The sequence below is a fragment of the Tetrao urogallus genome (genome assembly GCF_951394365.1).
Source record: "Tetrao urogallus genome assembly, chromosome: 2".
Classification (NCBI taxonomy): Eukaryota; Metazoa; Chordata; class Aves; order Galliformes; family Phasianidae; genus Tetrao; species Tetrao urogallus.
In genome coordinates, this window is record NC_136814.1 from 75,070,025 (window position 1) to 75,092,005 (window position 21,981).

A 21,981-nucleotide genomic window follows, 5' to 3' on the forward strand; every position below is an offset into this window, starting at 1 on the left:
ATCATTTCCTTTTAAAAAAGTTATTTTTACAGAATTAAGTGCACATCATTTTTGAATATGATGTTTTATTTGCAAAAATGTAAATGATCTTTTCACTAAACAGCAAACAAAATGATGTATCTCTGAAAAAATATGATAATGCTTTCTTAAGGATGTGCAGATGGTGCAGTTAGAACATCTGCAGCAGTACAGGAACTGAAGAGAATAAGAATTCTTTGAAAGGATGAGCTACTACCTCCAATCTATTTTATTTTGACTGATTTTTTTTTTTTTTTTTTGTAATGTTCTTTACTGAGAAGCTTTCTCTAACCTGAAGTGCTCAGTATTTGGCCATAGTTCAGTGTGTCTATTATACTCAAGAAAAAAGCTTGATCATGAAATCTATTAAACCTTTAACTCAGTCCACAGTCCATTTTTCAATGTCATCAGTTTGTTTTTTATTTGTTTATATCAAACAATGTTTATTTACATAAACAGAAGGCACCTTCATAAACTTAACAGTAAGAAAACTGAGGACGGTTAGAGAAAGTTATCAAGGATGGTCAGAGACATGGTAGAGCTTCAGGATGACCAATCACTAAGAAAGCTTAAATTTTTCAGTCTAGAAAGTAAATAACCTGGGAATATTTTGGAGACCTAGAAGACGCCCTTTCCAGGGAGAGGTACAGTACTGACTAATATTTGCTGCCTTTTAAAGAAGTGAAGTGAAACAGATGAAACTAGCAGGAAGCAGGTTGACAATGGACAAAAGATAAGGTTGTACTGTATATTTCCTCATCACAGGATGTTTTATGTGAGAGAAGCTTATATAAATACAAGGAAACATTGAACAACGTAATTAAAAAGAAATTCATGCCAGTTTGCTAACTGCTTAGAAAATGCATCTTGCTTAGGAAAAAAAAAAAAGAAAAAAAAATTGTAAATAGCGGGAAGCTGGAAGAATATGTGAGAAAAACATCATGCAACTTTGACTTGCTCCTGTACTCCTCCCTCAACATCCTTTGTCTATTGATTTGATTGACATACATGAACCCTTGGCCTGAACTAGGCTATGCTTCTATTCACATGTTTTGGTCCCTTGGATGGCAGAAATGATTATACATGCATGTGTGAAGGTAAGAAATTAATGAAGCTTAAAAAGCAAATTTTATCAATCTTCCCTACCATTTCATACCCTTCCATATGTCTAGAAGTGTGATTACAGTGATTACAGTGATTATATATGAGGTTCTGTAGTTGAAGATCATCAGGAAGATTAAGAACACTTTGTTTTTGCCTAGTTTCTACCTAGGCTGTATACTCAATTTCATATAGTCTAGAATAACACTGCCATCAATATAAGAGATGTTAAATATATTCTTTTCAATCTCCTCCTCAAAATTTGGCTTTAATTATCCAAATTAGAGGTGCTCAAACTATTACACTACCTAGATTGGATATATACCATAAAATAGGATGATTATTATAATTTTATTTGAAGTTCAGTAAACTAAGTGAATAAACCGTAAAAAGTACTCCTGTTTTGTTTTGTTTTTAATATCTTTATATACTGCTTCTGTGTAATCTGATCTTTTTTAAAAAATACATTTTTCTTTTCTTTTTTTTATTAAATTTGTTCATTATGCAAATGCTGGAAGGACTTCTGGCACTTCTTGTATTATGGCTAATGAAGTTAGTGAGATCACAGTAGATGCATGTGCAGGAACTCCAACACCTTGAAAGCCAACACTGACTCTGAACAAGTGCCTACTTATTCCAAGGTATTCACTGCACTTTTGTTGGTCAGTTTTTTGTCTTTGTCATCTTGACAAACCAAACCAGTTTTGACAACAGCCCTGAAATAGAAAAAAACAAAAAAACAAAACAAAAAAAAAAAAAAAAAAAAAAAACCAAAAACAACAACAACAAAAAAACACCAAAAACACACATTTAAGTAGGTTTACATAAATTGCTCTGAATCATTCCCTTCCCATCCGCAGTCGCTGTAACTGCTTTGAAAGGTACTTCCACCCAGTCTTCAAAAGCTTGCTTGTCTCTCTTTACTGGCAATATAAATATTAAACTACACAGAATCTTGAAATAGTTTAGCCCAGGTCATTTTTGTCACCAATAATAGCATATTTTGATGAAGTAACACATAAAACACATTGTATGTTATCCACTTACCAGTGAAGAATTATAAAGATTATGACAAAGATCACACCAATGGTCACAATGACTGCAGTAACCACGCAAAAGACCAGAATGGCATTTGCCCTTCTTTTCCTTGATTGTCCTTTTTCTTTTCCCTTTGGTTGTTCTGTTTTCAGTTCTGAAGAAAAGAAATATATAGTCATTACCATGTTCAAATTTTCAAATTTGATGGAAAGAATCAAGCATTTAATATGAACAACAATGAGAAAGAACGGTACTTCATTCTTTCATCTTGAGGTCTTTCATGACCTCCATGCCTTTACAAAGTCAGAATAGTAATATTCTATGCCTTTTTTGCAAAGGCAGATCTAACCAAGGTATTTGGAATGGGATGCAGGAGATGACAGAGAGGGGATCTTATTAGCACTTGTAAATAGCAAAGGGGTGGGAGTCAAGTTGGTGGGGCCAGGCTCTTTTCAATGGTGCTCATCATCAGGACAAGGAGCAGTAGGCACAAACTGTAACACAAGAAGTTCCATACAAGCATGAGGAAAAACTGCTTTAACTTTGAGGATGACAGAGTACTGGAACAGGCTGCCTAAAATGGAACCTGCTATAGCAGAGAGCTGGATCAGACAATTAGATGATTCTTTATCTGGAGAAGAGGAGGCTTAGGGGAAACCTTACGCTCTCTACAACTACCTGAAGGGAGGTTGTGGTGAGATGGGCGTCAGCCTTCTCTCCCAACTAGTGATAGGACCAGAGGGAATGACCTCAAGTTGTGCCAGGGGAGATTCAGGTTGGACATTAGGAAAAGCTTCTTCTTTGGAAGAGTGATCAGGGACTGGAATGGGCTGCCCAGAGAGGTGATGGAGTCATCATACCTGGAGGTGTTCAAGAAATGATGTTTAGATGTACTGAGGAACATGGTTCAGTGGGAAATATTGGTGATAGGTAGAATGTTGGACTGGCTGATCTGGGACGTCTTTTCCAACCTTGGTGATTCTATGATTCTATGAACTCTAGAGGTCTCTTTCAACCCCTATGATTCTGTGTTTCTGTGATCTCACTTAAGATAGCTTACTATGCAGATATTTGAGATAGCTGTCTTAAGTTTTGTCTATAGCCTTTGGAGAGGAACTGGCACTTCCAAGCTACTCTCTGCTGACCTGGTTTAGAAATCCAAGACAAGGTGAAATATTTCATAATTCATCAGTAACATAATACTAACTGTAGAGAGGCCTGGATGAACAGCTCAGATGCAAGTATTTACAGCCGGTTGGAAGAATTCCACTCTTTCCACTTACTTGAAGTCCAAGCAGATCCACCGTTTTAAATGCCAGACAGAAAGATCAGATAATGGAAAGCCATATTTTGGCAGGAAATAACTACCCAAAACATTGAGAGCACACAATGGGACTGAACTGCACACATACACACAAGTTAATAATCTCAGTGACAGTCATAGCAGGACAGCTGTCAGAATACTACTTATAGCCATGTAAAATAGCAGGATTACAGTTCCTAAACACTAAAATGAAAAAATTAAAAAGAGAAAAACATATCTATTTTGGTGTGTGTTAAGAATAACTGGAAAGGAATTGTTTTGCGTGGCCCAGAAACAAATATCAAGGAGCAGCTCCATGAAGATGAGAACTGAAAAATGTAGAAAAAACTTCAAATAAAGAATATACTCTGTAGTGCATACTGTTCAGCCTTGAAATACTTCTAAGGAAATTGAGGTCCCTACCACTGGTTTAGCTTTTAATCTCAGACAAGAGATAACTTTTGCAAGATGATTCTGACAAACAACTTAGGAAAAGTGGAAATTGCTGAAGATGATCAACCAATTGCCTCCATCTATTTTTTGACCCTGGAAATCAAACATGGTCACCTTGTTCTGAAATATAATTGAACTTCTTAGTTCAGCCACATTCAACCAAATCAATGAACACATCTTTCCAGATCTCTCCAGCTTTGGTAACAGTAGACAGGCAACTTTAATTTTTCTTTCATTTTCTCTGAGCGTCTAAAACTATAATGTGATATCTCATTGCTCATTGCTATGCAGAATTATTCAAACTGGCATGTATTCTCTGTTAGCAGAACGACTGCAGGAAAACCATTTCTATTTCTACTGCATTTCTATGTCTGTATAAGGTCTTCTGTCGCTGTCATCACTGTAGTATCTAAACAACTCTTTCATCACATCATTTGAGTTTCATTCTCCTGCTTCACAGAATCTTTTGGCGTTCATAAACCACAGCTCATCTACAGGATTCTCCTGATCTTTCTGTGAGATACAAGACGGGGAGAATGGTGAACAAGCTGTGAATATCATACATAGTATGACTGAATAACGGCTTTTCAGACAATACAGAGTTAATTGCTTTCAGACTAATTTGCTTCACTGACTGAACTGTCTTTCCAGAATTACATGCCTATGTGGGGAACAGAAATCAGTGAAAATTATCTTTGATTTGCAATTTCATTAATGTAATATACTTTTCTCCTTGACAAGATGTGAATTTAGACATCTAAGAATACCTCTTTTTACAGTCTGTAACAGGAACCTCCTAAAGAGAAAAGCAAGCTTTCTGTTATCCACTGCTGATCTATTCAAGTTTTCTTCCTAGGCAGGAAGTTCTTCTGGTCGTCAAGATCTAAAACCTCCCTGGAGACAACCTGATAATACAAAGGGATTTCCATACAAGTACACTCACATTTAAAATGCAAGCAGGAAACAGACAGAAAAGCAACTTCCCAAGAAGCTGTTTTATGACGAGCAAAAATTTTCACATCAGGAGCAGTATCAAGCCCCTGATCATACGTGTCAAGTCCAGGCAACATTCCCAATTAGGCAGTGAGAATGTTGCTGCTGCCAGAATGTGCCTTAAAGCTTACAGTAAAGGTTGCAAAGATATATTTACACAAGCTTAAAAAAAAAAATCTACTTAACTTAGCAAGAGTAGAAAGAACAATTCTTTTTTAAAACATGAAGTTTAGTTCAATGACATTCAGCTTGGAGTTTACAGCTCTCTGAAAGTCTGCAGACTACTTTGCTATAAAGAATGATGAAGAAAAGTGCTATTGTAAATATTGTATTTATTCCACCATTACACTGTAATGAAATTCCTAATGTTGTAAGCACCATCACTGGAAATTTTCTAGGGTTCTACAGACCAAAAATAAATTTATAATGTACCTGCTAGTCTCAAGCAGATTCATAGAATCATATACAATGTCCTGGATTGAAAAGGACCAAACTGATCATCTAGTTTCAACCCCCCTGCTATGTGCAGGGTCACCAACCACCAGACCAGGCTGCCCAGAGCCACATCCAGCCTGGCCTTGAATGCCTCCAAGGATGGGGCATCCACAACCTCCTTGGGCAACCTGTTCCAGTGTGTCACCACCCTCTGTGTGAAAAACTTCCTCCTAATATCCAACCTAAACCTCCCCTGTCTCAGTTTAAAACCATTCCCCCTTGTCCTATCACTATCCACCCTTGTAAACAGTCATTCCCCCTCCTGTTCATATGCTCCCTTCAAGTACTGGAAGGCCACAATGAGGTCTCCCTGGATCCTTCTCCAAGTTAAACAAGCCCAGTTCCCTCAACCTTTCCTCATAGGAGAGGTGCTCCAGCCCTCTGTTCATCTTAGTGGTCCTCCTTTGGACTCATTCCAAAAGCTCTGTGTCTTTCTTGTACTGGGGGCCCCAAGCCTGGACGCAGCACTGCAGATGGGGCCTCACAAGAGCCGCGTAGAGGGGGACAATCAACTCCCTCTCCCTGCTGGCCACCCCTTTTTTAATGCAGCCCAGAACACAGTTGGTCTTTCGGGCACCAAGCGCACATTGCTGGCTCATGTCCAGCTTCTTGTCCACCAGGACCCCCAAGTCCTTCTCTGCAGGGCTGCTCTCAAGGAGATCTTTCTCCAGTTTGTATGAATAACTGCCCTGACCCAAGTGCAGTACCTTGCACTTGGCCTTGTTGAGCCTCATTAGGTTTTCATGGGCTCACTTTTCCAGCCTGTCCAGGTCCCTCTGGATGGTTTCCCTCCCTTCCAATGTATCGACTGCATCACTCAGCGTGGTGTCATCCACAGACTTGCTGAGAGTGCACTTGATGCCATCATCTATGTCATTGATGAAGATGCTTAAGAGCACCAGTCCCAAGACTGACCCTTGGTGGACACCACTTGTGACCAGCCTTCACCCTGACATAGAACCATTGATCACAACCCTTTGGCTGCGACCAGCCAGCCAATTCCTAATCCATCAAACAGTCAGATTTGTCTTCTGCTACTGCATTTTTCAGAATTTTCCAGCCCATGGAAAGTTTGTGATTTCCAATATACCTGTTGGTAACCTATATTTACCATGATTAAAAAAGGAATGTAGTTAAATGAAATGCAAGGGTGCTGCACGTAAATTGTAGGCAGTGAAAGTAGATATCAACTATGAAGATGAATTTCTTTGCAGCAGTCTAGGTTGAGGGGGAAAAAAAAGGAAACGTGTAAGCAGTGGAAGTGGGGATGAGAGGCTTGGGAACAAAATAAGGATGCTCCCTGTATGTGCAGGACTGGGATCAGGAAAGCCAAGGTGCAGATGGAATTGGCTTGGGAAAAAATAAGGATGCTGTCTAGGTGTGCAAGGATGGGATCAGGAAAGCCAAGGTGCAGATGGAACTGAACTTGGAGAACAATGTAAAAAACAACAAGAAGGGATTCTTAAGATACACCATGCAGAACAGACATGCAAATGAGTGTGTTCTCCCTCTGATAAATAGAAGGGGAGAGGTGGCCTCCTCAGACATGGAGAGGGCTAAGGTACTCAGTGAGTTCTTTGCCTCATCTTCACAGTCAGTCAGACTTCTTTTGGTTCTCATATCCTTAAGATTCTAAGCATGGAACAGGGGAGTAAATCTATGATAATGATCTATGATAATGTTGACTGCACAGCAATGCTCCTTCTATAAGCAGATGCTCAAGCAATTGTTCATATGGTCCAGCAGCCAACAGGAGTTCTTTCCACCAGTTTCCAGATCCAGAAAGTATGTATCAGTTTGGCAGAGGGCAATGAGATTCTCTGTCTCACACACTGTTCTTTCCCTTAATACAACAGTGACGCACAGGTGGGTCGTTATTTTGTTTTTTTCATTCTTTTTCAAATTGTCTCTAAGACTTATCCTACATATTAAAAATGCATGGGTATATGCAAACATGAGAACAGGATAGTACACACATACATGCAGGAGATCCATGTTGCTACACTTTGTGCTGGGATCACGCATTCCTTTTCTGTGCAAATACAAGGACAACACGGCAATGCTGATGACACGCTTGTGCAGTGACCCATTACAGAGATGTGAATTCTGCCCTTAAAAGAAGCTCTGGAACTGAAGTCATCAGCAAGAAACAAGCTGTAGAGAAGTGGGAGCTGTAAAGGCCTCTGAGACACAAAACACTATTGCTTCCATTTTCTCCACAGAAGGGGCACTATGCACACAGCCCAACTTGCTCTTCCACCCATGAAAAGCGTGGAGCTGGGGCATAGCTGGGATCTCAGGAGGCTGACACTATTCACAGAGCATGGTGATGAGGATCATTCCCTGCTCTCACACTCCTCCCTTGCAAAGTCCTCCCTCCTCACAGCACTATTATTAGTAATTTTGAACAAACTGTCTTCCAGTCCCAAAGTCTTCAAAAAACACCCAACAACATAATGGGTGGGAGTGTGAAACAAGACCCTCTACTGTACTTCAGTGTAGTGATTTAGTAAGAAGGACAAAGAGAAATGTCAGCTATTAAAAGTTGAGATTTTCCTTGGAGAGATCTCAATTTTTGATGATAAAGTACTTCTTTGTTACGTTTCTCCTGCTATAAAAGACAAAGAGACATTAGACTGAATAGTTTTGAAAACAAAACAAACAAAAAAAAATCCAAAAACAAGAAGACAAATTACTAAAAAACCACTCACTCATACGAAAAGGTCATTACCATTGTTCAACAAAAGGTCACTGAGAAGCATAGTGATCAGTGGTAAAGGACACATGGAAGTTCTTTGTGCATAGCACTAAAATCAACTCATACAATGTTTAGCCACATACCATATATAGCCAAATTCATGTAAGGCCTTACTAGTCCTTTTGCAGCATGGTCTCCCATCCTCCCACCTCACGTGTGAAAATCTGAACTAAAGCGTCACAGCACATATTTTCAAATGTTGTCTTTGATATCAGGTTCATAGATCTGGCCACTGTTTTTCACACAGGTAAAACAACAGAACTGGAGAAAGGATGAAATCAAAACAAATACATTTACCCCTTATTGGCTGTCTTGTTGACCACTTCAAGGTTTTCTCCCTAGAAAAGTGTCAAGATAAAGTGACTGCTGCTAAGCAAGCTCAACTGTGCTTCCTTAGCTCCATTCTGCAGTTCTGGCACTATCACGAAGAAATTTATCACTTTGGTATAGCACAGGGAGGGATATAGATGATGAGAAAGATGAAATACAAACTAAAGTTTGTGCATGAGTGACCTCAGATGCCTCTTGGTTGGACAAAAAAAAGTCATTTAGGAAGTTATACACAGGGCATCAAGCTCAGAATGGGAGGGGGTACTCAAGACAACGGAGCAGAGATTATCTCGCAGCCCATGGGAGACCAAACTGGAGGGGATCTCCATGCTGCAGTCTGTGAAGGAACCCATGCTGGAGCAAGCAGGGGTTCCCTGAAGGAAATATGATCCACATAGGATCATATGATCCCATGCTGAACCAGGTTTATCCTGAGGACCGTGGCCCATAGAGAATTCATGGGAGAAAAGCATTAAGAGAAAAGAGTGGCAAAGAGGAACTCTTATGGTCTGATTAGAGCCTCCCATTCCTCACCCACCTGCATTGTTTGAGGAGGTGGAGTAGAACAGTTAGGAATGGAAGAGTGAAGTTGAGCCTGGGAAAAAGGAAGCAGGAGGAAAGGTCTCATAGTTTTTGTCTTTGTTCCTCACCAACCAACCCTATTATAATTGGCAGTACATTTTTTTTAATTAAAATTAAATGAATTTTCCCCAAGCAGAGTCTGTTTTGCCTGTGACAATAACTGTAAGTGATCTCTCTGTCCTTATCTTGACCCATGAGTTTTCCATTTTATTTTCTTCCTCCTGTTCAGTTGAGAAGGGGGAGTGGGAGAGCAGCTCAGTAGGGTCTGGCAGCCATCCAAGGGCAGCCCATCACACCTGTCCATCTTATGATGACTAGAAATCTTTTGGACTAGTTTTTGATGCTATGCGGGGAAAAAAAAAAAAAGTCTTATATGTGAAAAATGAGATTTTTGTCTTATTTCTGATGCTGATGTCATGATTCTACCTCTCTTTACATCTCATCTTAGAAATCAGATAATGGAACAGAAAAAGGTATAAGACTGGAGTAAATAGACAAACCACCTCACTTAAATTAAGTCTCAAATTCCCCAGCCCTCATTTCAAAAGATCTTTTAATTAGAAACTGGAAAAGACAGCATTGTTATGTGGGAAGAAACACTATCCATTTCCAAGCCTGGAACACAGCAAGCTACGCTCTTAGAGAGCAGAGCATCTCTGCAAAACAGAAGACAACAGCTATGAAAATCTAAAACCAAGCACATGGAATTTTGCCACATGCATTGATGCTGCCAGAATGATCTTTGTAACATCCTGCTGATCATACTGGAAAACTAAATGCAGTATCCTGATCTTACTAGATGTGTGACCATACAAAGAACATCTTGCTCCCCATTGTTAGATGGGGCAAGTTAGAGACCACCTCACAAGGCTGAATGTGTACAAGCCTATTAGACCAGATGACACGTATCACAGGGTCCTGAAGGAACTGGCTATTGTGGTTGCAAAGCTAATCTCCATATTTGAAGAGTCATGGCTGTCAGGTACAGATGATTTGAAAAAGGGAAATGTCACTCCCACTTTCAAGAAAAGGTGAAAGGAAGACCTGGGAAACTACAGACTGGTGAACCTCAACTCTGTGCCTGGGAAGATCACGGTGCAGATCCACCCTGAAGAGATGTTAAAGCTGAGGAGGTGATCTGAGACAGCCAACACAGCTTCACCAAGGGCAGATTGTGCCTGACCAATTTCATGGCCTTCTATGATGGAGTCATAGCATCAGTGAACAAAGAAAGAGCAACTGCTGTTGCCTACTTGGACTTGCGTAAGTCCTTTGACACGGTCCCACTCCACATCCTTATCTCTAAATTGGAGAGATATGGTTATGAAGGCTGAACTATTTGGTGGATGAAGAATTGCTTGGATGACTGCTGCCAGAGATCTCTATTTCCAGGTGTAGGCCAGTCATGAGTGGAGTCTCCCAGTGGTCTATCTTGGGACCAGTGCTCCTCAACACCTTTATCAATTATATAGACCGTAGGATGCAGGGTACTCTCAGTAAGTTTGCTGACGGCACCAAGCTTAGTGGTGCAGTTGACAAAACAGATGGAAGGGATGCCATCTAGAGGGATCCAGATAGGCTTGAAAAGTGGGCCCACATGAATCTAATGAGATTCAAAAAGGCCAAAGTCAAGGTGTTGCACCTGGATCAGGGTAATCCCAGATATTGCGGAGAAGAACTTATTGAGCACAACCCTGCACAGAAGGACTGGAGGGTTTTGGTGTATGAAAAGTTGGACATGAGCCTGTAGTGTGCTCTTGCAGCCTGGAAGGCCAACAGTATCCTGGGCTGCATCAAAAGAGAAGCAGCTATCAGAACAAGGGAGGTGATTGTCCACCTCTGTTCTGCCCTTGTGAGGATCCATCTTGAGTAGTGTGTCCAAGCCAGAGCTCCCAGTACAGGAAGGGTGCAGAGTTGTTGGAGCTGGTCCAGAGGAGGGCCACAAAGATGATCAGAGGGCTGAAGCACCCCTCCTATGAAGAAAGTTTGAGGGAGTTTGGCTTGGAGAAGTTTCTGGGGAAACCTCACTGTGGTCTTCCACTGATAAAATGGAGCTCATAGGTAGGATTGAGACTGACTTTTTACATGGTCAGAGTGGGAATGGCTTCAAACTAAAGGAGGGGAGAGTTAGGTTAGATGTTAGGAAGAATTTTTTTTACTCAGAGGGTGGTGAGGAACTGACACAAGTTGTCCAGAGAAGCTGTGGATGCTCCATCCCTGGTGGAGGCATACAAGGCCAGATGGATGGGGCTCTGGGCAGGCTGGCAACCCTGCCCATAGCAGGGAGGTTGGAAATAAATGATCTTAAATGTCCCTTCCATCCTGAGTCATTTTTTGATTCTGTGCTACAGACATCAATACCAGATATGTTGAAAGTCTTGGTACTTTCTCAGTCCAGCTTCCACTGATAAATTCTTCTATATACCTAATTAAGAGCTAATAATATCTGAAATCCAAGCAATGGCAGTAAAAACTAAAGCCCAGAAACTCCTCTGGATATCTACATAACAAAGCTAAAGGAAGCCAGTCTGGCTCTAGGCAGAACAATTAACCTTTTTAACTACTTAATCAATGTTAGCTCTTCTTCAGATTTCAGTCTACTCATAAATATTTTCTGAGCCAACAGACTCAATACTTGTAAGAAGTTTTCAATGGATGTATCTGTTAGGTGGGTTTCATCTGACCACTTTTCACCACAACTTAACCAGAGTTTAAATGCAAACATGTAGTCCTATTGATGACTCACCAACTGAAATCAATGGGACTATCTGCATGTTTAAGCCAAAAACAGGTTGTGTGCTCAGCTAATTCAGGTCTCAAAAAGGAAACTTTTTTTACAAAAAGAAATGCAGAAACAAAACACTGCAGAAGTTAAAAATAAAAAATAAAAAAAAAAAAAGAAAGAAAGAAATAGATGTAACCAAAGATTTGGGTGTTTTGTGACTGCCAGATGGATTTAGAAAATAAAATCCTCATTCATGTACAATGGAAGAAAAAACCTCATGAGAGATATATTTTACTGAAAGAAAAAAAAGGAAGATTAGGAGTGGAGGCAATAAGCATGGAGGGGAGTAACATGGAGATAAGTCTCACAAATTATTTCTTTCTAGTCTGCCATGATTTTTTAGAAAAAAAAAGACCTGAACCTATATTATTTCAGGGGAAAAAAAATTGCACAGGGAACTTTCATCCTTGCTCCGATTACAAAAGCTGGAGTTTTGACGTAGCTACTCCCATGATTTGAGAAAATCAGTACACTGTCACCTTTCCTTATGGCATCAGCAAAAATCTAGGTAGCATAGCAGGAGAGAAAGATGTTATGGGGAACTGTCGTATGAAATATTCTTTTCAAAGTTAAACCTCCCTAAATCTATTGCGCATAAGCAAATTCCAGATGGCAGCTGAAAGAAAAATCTCAAAGGTTGTTTTACAGCTTCAGTACTGAAGTGGAAAGGAGACTTAACTGCAGAACTGTCTGATGTGCTGCTGGTTCTGTGTAGCTCACAGAGACGAGAAGTCTGTGTTAACCAACCTGGGTGCAGTAACAAATGAGTAGGTAACAGGAGAATCTCCTTATTTTAGCTTGAATTTTTACAAAGGCAAAGAAAATACTTCTTCCACAAGGAACCCCTTTGCACCCATCCTGTCATTTTCTCTTTTATGTCTCTTTCACTGGCCTGCATTTCGTGACAACCATTACCACACACAAGCCCCAGACTATATATTACTGGTGACATGCAATCCTATGAAAATCAAATGCCACACAACAAACACAAGGCCGTAACACTGGAAGACTGTAAATGTCTTTACGAGCTTACCAGTTGTTGCTTTCACTGCGTATTTTACAGAGGCAATTATACTTCCATTTTCTTGAGTTTCACACAGGTAAGTAACTGAGCGCGTAGCTCTGCGTACTACCACAACAGCTGAATCATTGGGAAGAATGCTTGCTGGCTGTCCATATATAAAAGAAAAAAAAAAAGGATTGACTCTTTTTAAGCTCTGCAAGCAGAGTCACATCATGTCAGATTCGCAGAAAAGTGCTTGGTTTCTTCCAATAGTTTTCAACCAGTCAAAGGAAATTCTTCCCACCTCTTCAGCACCTCCTATGAGGACAACTGGGAAGTGCAATGTGACTGTGACTTGATAAGATGCATTCACTCATCAATCACAATGCCCAGCTTCTCTGAAGTAAGAAAGAAGAAACTTTAAAATTATTGTCTCCCCTACAAAAGGAGGAAATTGAAGTTGCATAAAAGTGCAACTTTTATATATATATATATATATATATATATATATATATATATATATATACTATATATACTAACTTGCTCGTAACAAATCTGAGCTTATTTGCGTTGTGACAGCAAAGGAAATAAGCAGCACAGATGCTTTAATATTTTGCATGGAGCATGCAATAAACACATCTTTTATGCAGCTTTTCTGCACAAAGTGGGGTTCAATTACTCACCTTGTCTGGAATTAACATCTTCCAAACATATTTAAATCGATTTTCAGGAGAGATATAAATACAAGTCATCATCATGCTTGTAGAGTTCTCAGAAATTGGTCTTCCCCCTACAGCAGGGATTTTTAATAGGTACATCATCAACTATATGAAACATCTCTGTATGGATCATAAAGCTCATAATTCTTCAAACCACAGAATGTTACTTGGAAATTATCCTTTCCCTTAAAATTACTTCAAATACTTTTTTGCTTAGTGCAATATCTGGAACTAAGCACATGGAAGAAAAAGAGTGTTTTACAGGGGCTTGAAACCAAATGCACATCAGTACAAAAATGAGATCGTAAATGCTACCAGATTGTTGAACAGGGTAACTGGAGGGTGGAATATAATAATTGCATTCCACTTCCATGACACTCACAACAAATAAGAATGCTTTACTTGAATTCACTTATTTGCTTTAGATTACTTCCACTCACATCCACAGTCCACTGGCCCACGGCATTCCTTCACACCAACAATACATTTTGCTTCATCCCCAGGGCATCCACTTGTTAACAGAACTTCTTGAATGCCAATCCCTTTGGGAAAAGAAAGAAAGAAAAAAAAATTATACTCTGTACTTCTTCATTTTCTCCATATTCTGTTCTTGCTTTTTTCTTTATTCTAGATGTTAATATGATGTATCTACCAAACACTAGGCAAAACAGACCTTCTCAGAGTGCCTGCTAAAGCTATCCCATGTTGGCATCTAAGATTTCAAAGCAACATTTACATCTGTCAGACTCTGCACCATAGGGAGCCAGATCCTTAGAATCATCATTTTCCTGTGTGTCAGAAGAATTCGATATTAATTCAAAACTGTTCTTTCAGAAAAGGCATTTGAAATGAAGCTACTAATGTATGTTCTGCTAAACAGTTAATTCACTTTAAGTATCAAAGCATTCCGTCTCCTGGCCTTTACATGCTCAAATCAGATGGCACAGAGAATACCACGCAGGCTGCCAACTCAGTCTGCCTCCAGTTTTGTGATTGCTGGAGTGTCTTCAGCTCCCACCGAGGTCAGCAGAAACTGAAGGCACTAAACCCTCCTGGGACCGAGGAGCCTTAAGGTAACTACAGCAAGTGATACAGGAATACCACTACTGCCTCCAGAATGAAGCTTCTAGGTGCTCAAAGCTGGTGGTCAGCAACACAGGGCTTCCTATGAGAAGCTGGTGAAAACAAATGTAGAACACCAGGATTCCAACTGCAACATGGTGATTCCCACTGAAGGCAAAAAATGGCAGCTAAGCTATCACAAATGTGTAAAGCTAAGGAAAATTCCTACACAGCGTTCAAGTAAGCAAAATATGTTCACTCTCTTCATCAGGGTTTCAATGGGAACATCTTCATTTTAACAATTATGAGCAAATTCAAAACAAGTGCTCTAATTGTTTTTGCCAAACTGTGTGTACACAGTTCACTGGAATGACATAGCTTGTGGGGGAGGCAGGAATAACATGAAGCCCAGTAAACAGAAAAAGGTTTTGCCATTTTTCCAGAAGCATTCTGTTTACTAACAGGCATGGGAAGAGGAGTGTTACCCCCACCTTGCAGTATAATAATACATGGGGAATTGGTTTGAAGATTGCGCGTATGATGCATACGCCTTCCTTAAATGTGTATTATATAAACCGATGGCTTTCAGAGACGTCATGCTACTCGTGAAACAGTACTTCAAGTGACAGAGGGAGACAACACCACTTACTGAAAATGACACAAAAAGAGGATCATCCTCCACTCCAGAGAATGTCTCATCTCATGGATGCGGAGACAGAGGTGTAAATGGCAGTGAACTGACACTTTTATTAAAGGCATTCCTCTTTCTTCAGGGCCATGTGGGTTTTTTTAGCTAACAAAAATAAGACAGGAAACCTATGAAAATCCAAAAGGATGGCTTGATAAAATCTGGGTGCTGGGCTAAATGTAATCACATTCATCAGAGAAAAATCTCACCATGTCTTATCTACTGCAATATTAAAATTGGGGAAGTATATCACACTCAAAGGGCTGATGAAAAAAAAGCTCTTTTAATGAGATCTGCAAGTTCTCTTAGTACTCTTCTGCTGCTTCTTTCTGAATAGCTTTCTTTTTTCACTCCCATGTTTCCTTTCCTCACCCCTTTTTAGCAACTGCCAATGCTGATGAAATTAATCTACTGAGAGGCTCTAAAGAATGAAGGCTTAACTTCACCAAGTCATCCAAGTTACCTTAAAAGAAAACTGGCTTGGATGCAGTAAAAATAAATTACCCTAATGAAATTTACCTTGGAAAAACGTAAACTAATAGACTGGGGGAGGCAGGATGGATGACCCACAGAGAACTGAGTTCGCAACAGAAAAACAGAGGCTGAGAGAAATCCAGAGGTAGTTGCCAAAAGAATTGGACCATGGAGAGACTGATACAGACTTGAGGCAGATATTATATAATTAATACGTGCATTAATTGTGCTTTAATGCCTCTGTAAACATGGATTATGAATAGGGAGAACAAGGGATCGAGCCATAGCATTACTTGAAAAAAAAAAGAAAGTGGAGTCTGTTTGGAAACCAATAAATATACAGGGCTAGATAGATGAATATAAGGAATAAGAAAGAACTGGAAATAGACAAAGAGCTTTAGAGTATTAATGGAAGAAATAATACAGTATCTTCCAGCCTTTCAACAGACAAACATGCAAGGAACTGAACAGCCCAGACTAGAATGAAGGCTACAAACATGGTTTGAAGAGCAGGCATGAGATGATGATCTTCTGTTGTTGCTTTCAGAGCTTTAGTTTCTTGATTCTTTAGTAAAATTATATACTTTCTAGCTTTAGAAGGGTTAAACATTAACTTCAAGGGACCAAAAAAACCTACTGAAATTTTCTGAAGATAAGCAATATTTGAGAGGTCTTCTAGAGGCATAGGACATAAAGAGCAGCTTCTTGTACCCTAAACATGTGTGCTCCCAAGCAAGTGAGATTATCAAGAGTACACACATGGTATGGGCACTCCAAATACATAATCAGCTTTGAAATTATAAGAAAAGGAAATATTAAAGTATGTAGAGGAAAAAATAATATATTCTAAAACCATAACATCCTAATATCCAAAGTAGTTTTCCTGAGGTATCCAAGGCAGTCATATATATGAAAAAGTGACTGGAGAAATATGAAAGTTCACTCCAGAAAACATCAAATGATGGAGGCAAAAACTCTTCTTTCCTTTTTCTGTGGTCTCATGAGGAGCAAAATTTGTTCAGAAAAAAAAAAAATTAACAGCATTTCTGATTCAAGCCTGCTTCCTAAGCAGTATAATTACCACCTCGCAGCAGTTTCTATCACCACCCTAAACACAGAGATGTCTTCCTAAGGCTCAACTCATTTTTCCTCTCTCCCTTCCTACTCCAGAATGATACCTCTTCTCTCCATTGCACAATTTATAAATTGTATAAATGTGGAATACAGAACAGGCTACTGCAGGCAAGCAATTTTTTGGCAATATTGTATGTGGGAAGACATCTGTGAGAAGCATCAGAAGATCTTTCATCTTCTGAACATCTCACAGATGTTCACAAATAGCGAAAATTGTTACTTTGGGGAAAGCAGCTCATGTGCCAATAAACGTAGGGAACTGGTTTAAAATAGGAGCTTGCAGGCTGTGAATTTAATAAAACAACAGATCTGACCTAAACTTCTAATGACAATCAGCCTGATTGTTTTTGTTAATTATAGTTATTGGCAATTGAAATCAATGAGAGGTGAATGAGGGCATGCAAATTACAACTGCTAAATTGCTACAGTTAGCACTTTTTTTCCCCCCCAAAAGCAAATGACAATATGTTTTATTCATCTGCTTCGCTACTTACCACATGTAACTGTGCATTCTCCAAATTCTGGTTCTGTGGACTCAAGGGCATTCAGACCTGAACACAAAGCCTCAAGTTACATCTCCAATACAACGGAGGGGTGGAAACACACAAATATCAGCAAACTCATGCCTTTATTACTTTTTAGTTGAAATGAGAAATTTGCCAACATTTCTGCACCAGAAAAACAAGGCATTTATGAAATATAGTTCATAAAATCTAGTGTGAATAGCATTCATATTTAAACCTTAAGATGATTTGTTAAGAGGGAAAAATGTATTTTTCTTATGAAACAATTTATTTTAAATTAGCCTACTGAATGCTCAGGAAAATGCAGTGTATAATTTGCAGATTCTGTGCAAATTATAGGTCCTCCCTGAAAAGAGTTAAGAAAAATTTTCATTAAATTGTGTTCAGTCAACTCATTTCCTTGTTGGTTTTTTGGTCGTTTTCTTTTTTGTTTGTTTGTTTTTTGGTTGTTGTTGTGGTGGCTGTTTTTTTTTTTTTTTGGCTAACATAAGCCTTCCCACATGATTTTTTCCCCATCACTCTTCAAGGTCAGGTTTAGACAGCTAGCTCAAAGATGAGTCAACCAGGTACAGCAATTTAATTAGGTACTGGGCAATTTAATCACAGTGATTGGGTTCCTTCCATTTTTCATGGTACATTAAGGTTACAGAATGGGTTTCACAGAACGTACAGAAGCAAAAGGTTCTTGTCTCCATCTGGAATTCAAATCTGGATTATGTATTTTATTCCTAATAGCATGCAATTTGAATGTTTGTTTATAAGGATATTCAGATGCAGTAATTGTTCCATCAAGAAAATAAGTAAGTGATGCACCTTTGGAAATTAGTCATTAAATAAGCAATAGGTCTCTCTAGTTCTTCCAAATGCAGAGAGAACAGACAAGTCACTATGACTGTTTTTACAAGTCTACATTGCCAGTCCAGCCTACTCAGATAATTTTTTTCTGATAACAAATACTAATGTAAATTTGCTTTCACTGTCTCTCAGTTTTTTATATTCAAGATTTATGTTTACCAAGTGTTATTTCTGTGTACCAATGCAAGTTTATATATCACTTCTTGCTTTTAAATCTTTGGATAACATTTACATTTTCCACACACTGACTAAAACTTAAATTTCTCAGGTTGAAAGGAACAGTTTCATTTCTCTTGCAGTTAGTGGTATACAAATATATTTATTCCTCCACTGCAAAGAATTTACAGTACAGCAGCATGCTGAATTCTCCGCAATGATAAAATGATAGTGGATTCTTTTTTCCTAACATTACAAATGAGCCATCAAAATCCTATTCTTCTGTTATCTCTAACTGTCTCTATGGCTTTGACATTTATTTCAGCATATAAACTGTGCTCATCAGAACAGTCTTCTAGCTTACACACAACAATCCTGAAACAATAACTTAACTACTCAGTTGAATGCTAAAGTAAGACTCCAACCTTAGTCAAAGCATAAGATAATATAAATATACAAGACTTAAAATCATATAAAAATGGAGACAACCTGTAAAACAGCTTGGGTATCCTCAACTACTTTATCTAATGAGCTTTAAAAAATAATCACTTCTTTGGAAGACAGTTGTTATCTCAGACATCTTATCATACTTCTCTTAGCTTCTATAAAATTAATGGGACAGTAGCCATGGCAGGGGGTTGTATCTGAAAACAGAAGTTGTCATTTGCTGTCTAGACACAAAGTGAGGGGAAAAAAAAAAAAAAAGAAATCTTTTAAACAAGCAAAGACAGTAAACTTCAGGTATTACTATTAGAAGGCTGAAGGATTTTGCTACCAATGAAAGAAAATGTCTTCTGATTATAGAGGAAATACCAACCACAGTGTCATTTTGGAATGCTTCTGGCTCCAGGAGCACTGTAACATACAACCACTACTCTTCTGCCAGAGAATGAGAGTGATGAACTGATGGACAACAGCTCTAAATAAAAACAGATGCCATACTGTCTAAATAAAAACAGTCCGAGTAAACCTCTGCACATATCTAAGCATTAAAAGCTCGTTGGTTCTAAATTAACAAGCCAGTCAGGAATCACTGATACTGATTTCTGATTCAATTTCCAATTGTATGGAATTTAAAAAACAACAGAAAGAACATGAAGGGAAACAGGATCAGAGTTGCTGATCATTTTCAGGAGTAGATGGTAGTTTTTATCTGAATATAATGAACCTTTCATTCCAGTGTTACAATGCAAAGTTTGTGCATCTTCCTTTTGATATAAAATGAGCCAGAATTTCAAGAGAGCTCCCCGTAAGAAACTACCCATCTTTCCTCTTCTATGTCTGTTTCCAGTTGCATCAAGTTCAGATAAAAATATAACGTCAGCTCCGTACAGAGAATTATGGATATAGCTGCCATTAGCATTAATAGGAGTTATATATGTAAATCCCACACATGCTGAGATAAGAACGTGCTGAGGAACCGCATTTGCATTCCTGTCAGGGGGCTGCAATTAGCACCAGCACTGCAAAGGCAGCCTGTATTCCTCTCTGCATTTAGAAGCCTTGTAAAACCTACGTAGAACAGAAATCTTTGCCGTTAGACACCATTTTAATTACGAACTGCATCACACAATACAAGCAAGATACTCTGATAAACGCTCCCAAAGCCCAGAGAAGCGGGCAACACCAGGTCGTGGCAGCGAGCCCTAGGGGAAGGAGCCCGCCCGGTTTGCTGCCCTCGCCAAGAGTTGGGGCTCGCTACTTATGGGGTCAGAGCGCGGTGAGCAGCACTGCTCTCTGCACAAGGTGCAGCGGAGGGCATGCAGCCCCGCCAGCCCCGCCTCACCCGGCTCCGCCGGCTCCGCCCGCTCGCTCTCGTCCCCGGAGCCCGGCGGCTCCGCATCCAGCAGGGCAGTGAGCAGCGGCGGGAGGAGGAGGAGGAGGAGAAGGAGAAGGGCCTCGCCACCCGCCCGCACTGCCATGGCCGCCCGCTCGCAGCCTCCTGAGGCGTCACAACGTGCCGCGCCCGGGAGACCTGCCTTGCTCTGCCGGGCTCTTGGGAGCCGCCCGGGGCCGTCAGCTGCGAGGAACTGGAGCTGCTTGTGGCTGCTTGGCTCACCTGTCAGTCCTGACAGAAAAACTGCACGAGCTCAAGCCCCTGTTTCCCAATAAAATGTGCAGTAGACTTAATACCACTCCATCGGGAGTGGCCCTGAAATAACGTTCTTCTCCAAAGTCCAGAAAACAAACAAATGAGCAAACAAACAAACAAACAGAAAAGCACAACTGTTTGGGTTTGAATCTTTGCGGCTGGCTTCTGTCACTTAAAATGCCATGTTAGGTTCTTCACGGAGCCTTTCTGGTGCACGGTGCCCAGTGTAACAGAGCCCTGTGCAGAGGGTCTGGACACAGCCAAGAAAAGCAGCCATGTGCCAAGGGGAGGGTGGTGATTAAAGTCTGCTGGGTGTGCAGAACAGTGAGATATGCTCAAGCCCTGCTGACATCGAGCAGGCCAGGGCGGGTTGTGCAAGTGATGCTCCCACCTTGTGCATATGTCCTGGAATGGACTGCCAAGGGAGGTGGTGGAGTCACCGAGCCTGGGGGTGTTCAAGGAAAGGCTGGATGTTGTATTGAGGGACATGGTTTAGTGGGAGCTATTGGGAATAGGTGAACGGCTGGACTGGATGATCTCTTAGGTCTTTTCCAACCTTGGTGATTCTATGATTCTATGATTCTGTGATTCTATAGAGCCTGTATTATGGTCTCTGGTGTCCCAAAAACACTGAGCTATTGGGGAGTGTCCCCTCAACTAGGACAACTTCCAGCAAGATTTCCCAGCAAAACAAAATACAATCAGTAGGGATGCTTGCAAGTGCAGGGCTTGACTTGGAGGGTGTGAAACCTGCTTTTATAAGAGCTGGAAAGGAGCAAAGGCTTCACTGCACTTTCAGATTGTCCATGTGTTTTACCCCCCTAACTTAGCCTTTCCTTAGTCATGTCTTCCCATAGAAGATGTGGAAGAAAATTCCTGTAACCAATCAATCTGTTTTCCAAAAGGGTAGAAGGGAAAGGTTATTGCTTTTATGAAGTACTTGGTATGCCCTCAGATACTGCACCACTGAACGCAGAGGAAGTTGGAGAAATGTGAAAATGCTGTCTGATGGGAAATGAACCAGTGCTCATTCAGTAAACTTCATGAAACTGTCAGAGTCAATGTTGTTAAAATAGTAGTGATAGTAATAGCTCCTGTTTCTATATCTTCAGGACCCAAAGTCATCTAGAACTGGAAAACAGTAAATATTGAATAAAAAGAGCTATCTCTAGGGAAGAGAAAATGACTGAGTGAATAAGTTCAAGTGTGCATCCAATTCTAGTTTTTCTTTCAATGATACATTTTCAACATGCTTTTGTAGATATATCTATATGTGCATTATATGTATCTGTGCATACACACTGATGCATGCATATCTTGTGGCACTTGTAGCTGCTTGAGATGGGATGAAGGAAAAAGCTACCATAAAGTAAAGAGGAATAATGTCCAGGGCCAGCAGGGACACATATTTCTCTGGA

General features: G+C 40.0%; 1 protein-coding gene across 1 annotated transcript; it reads right to left on the reverse strand.

Moving 5' to 3' along the window:
* Nucleotides 1-1,750: 1,750 nt before the first annotated feature.
* Nucleotides 1,751-20,393, reverse strand: SPACA1 (sperm acrosome associated 1; the record flags this gene model as incomplete). The annotated part of the gene is made up of 7 exons (XM_079550361.1): nucleotides 1,751-1,835; nucleotides 2,167-2,311; nucleotides 12,890-13,025; nucleotides 13,543-13,649; nucleotides 14,019-14,120; nucleotides 17,431-17,487; nucleotides 20,258-20,393. 7 exons carry the CDS (start codon nucleotides 20,391-20,393, stop codon nucleotides 1,751-1,753), a joined length of 768 nt encoding a protein of 255 aa, XP_079406487.1.
* Between the last annotated feature and the right edge of the window lie 1,588 nt (nucleotides 20,394-21,981).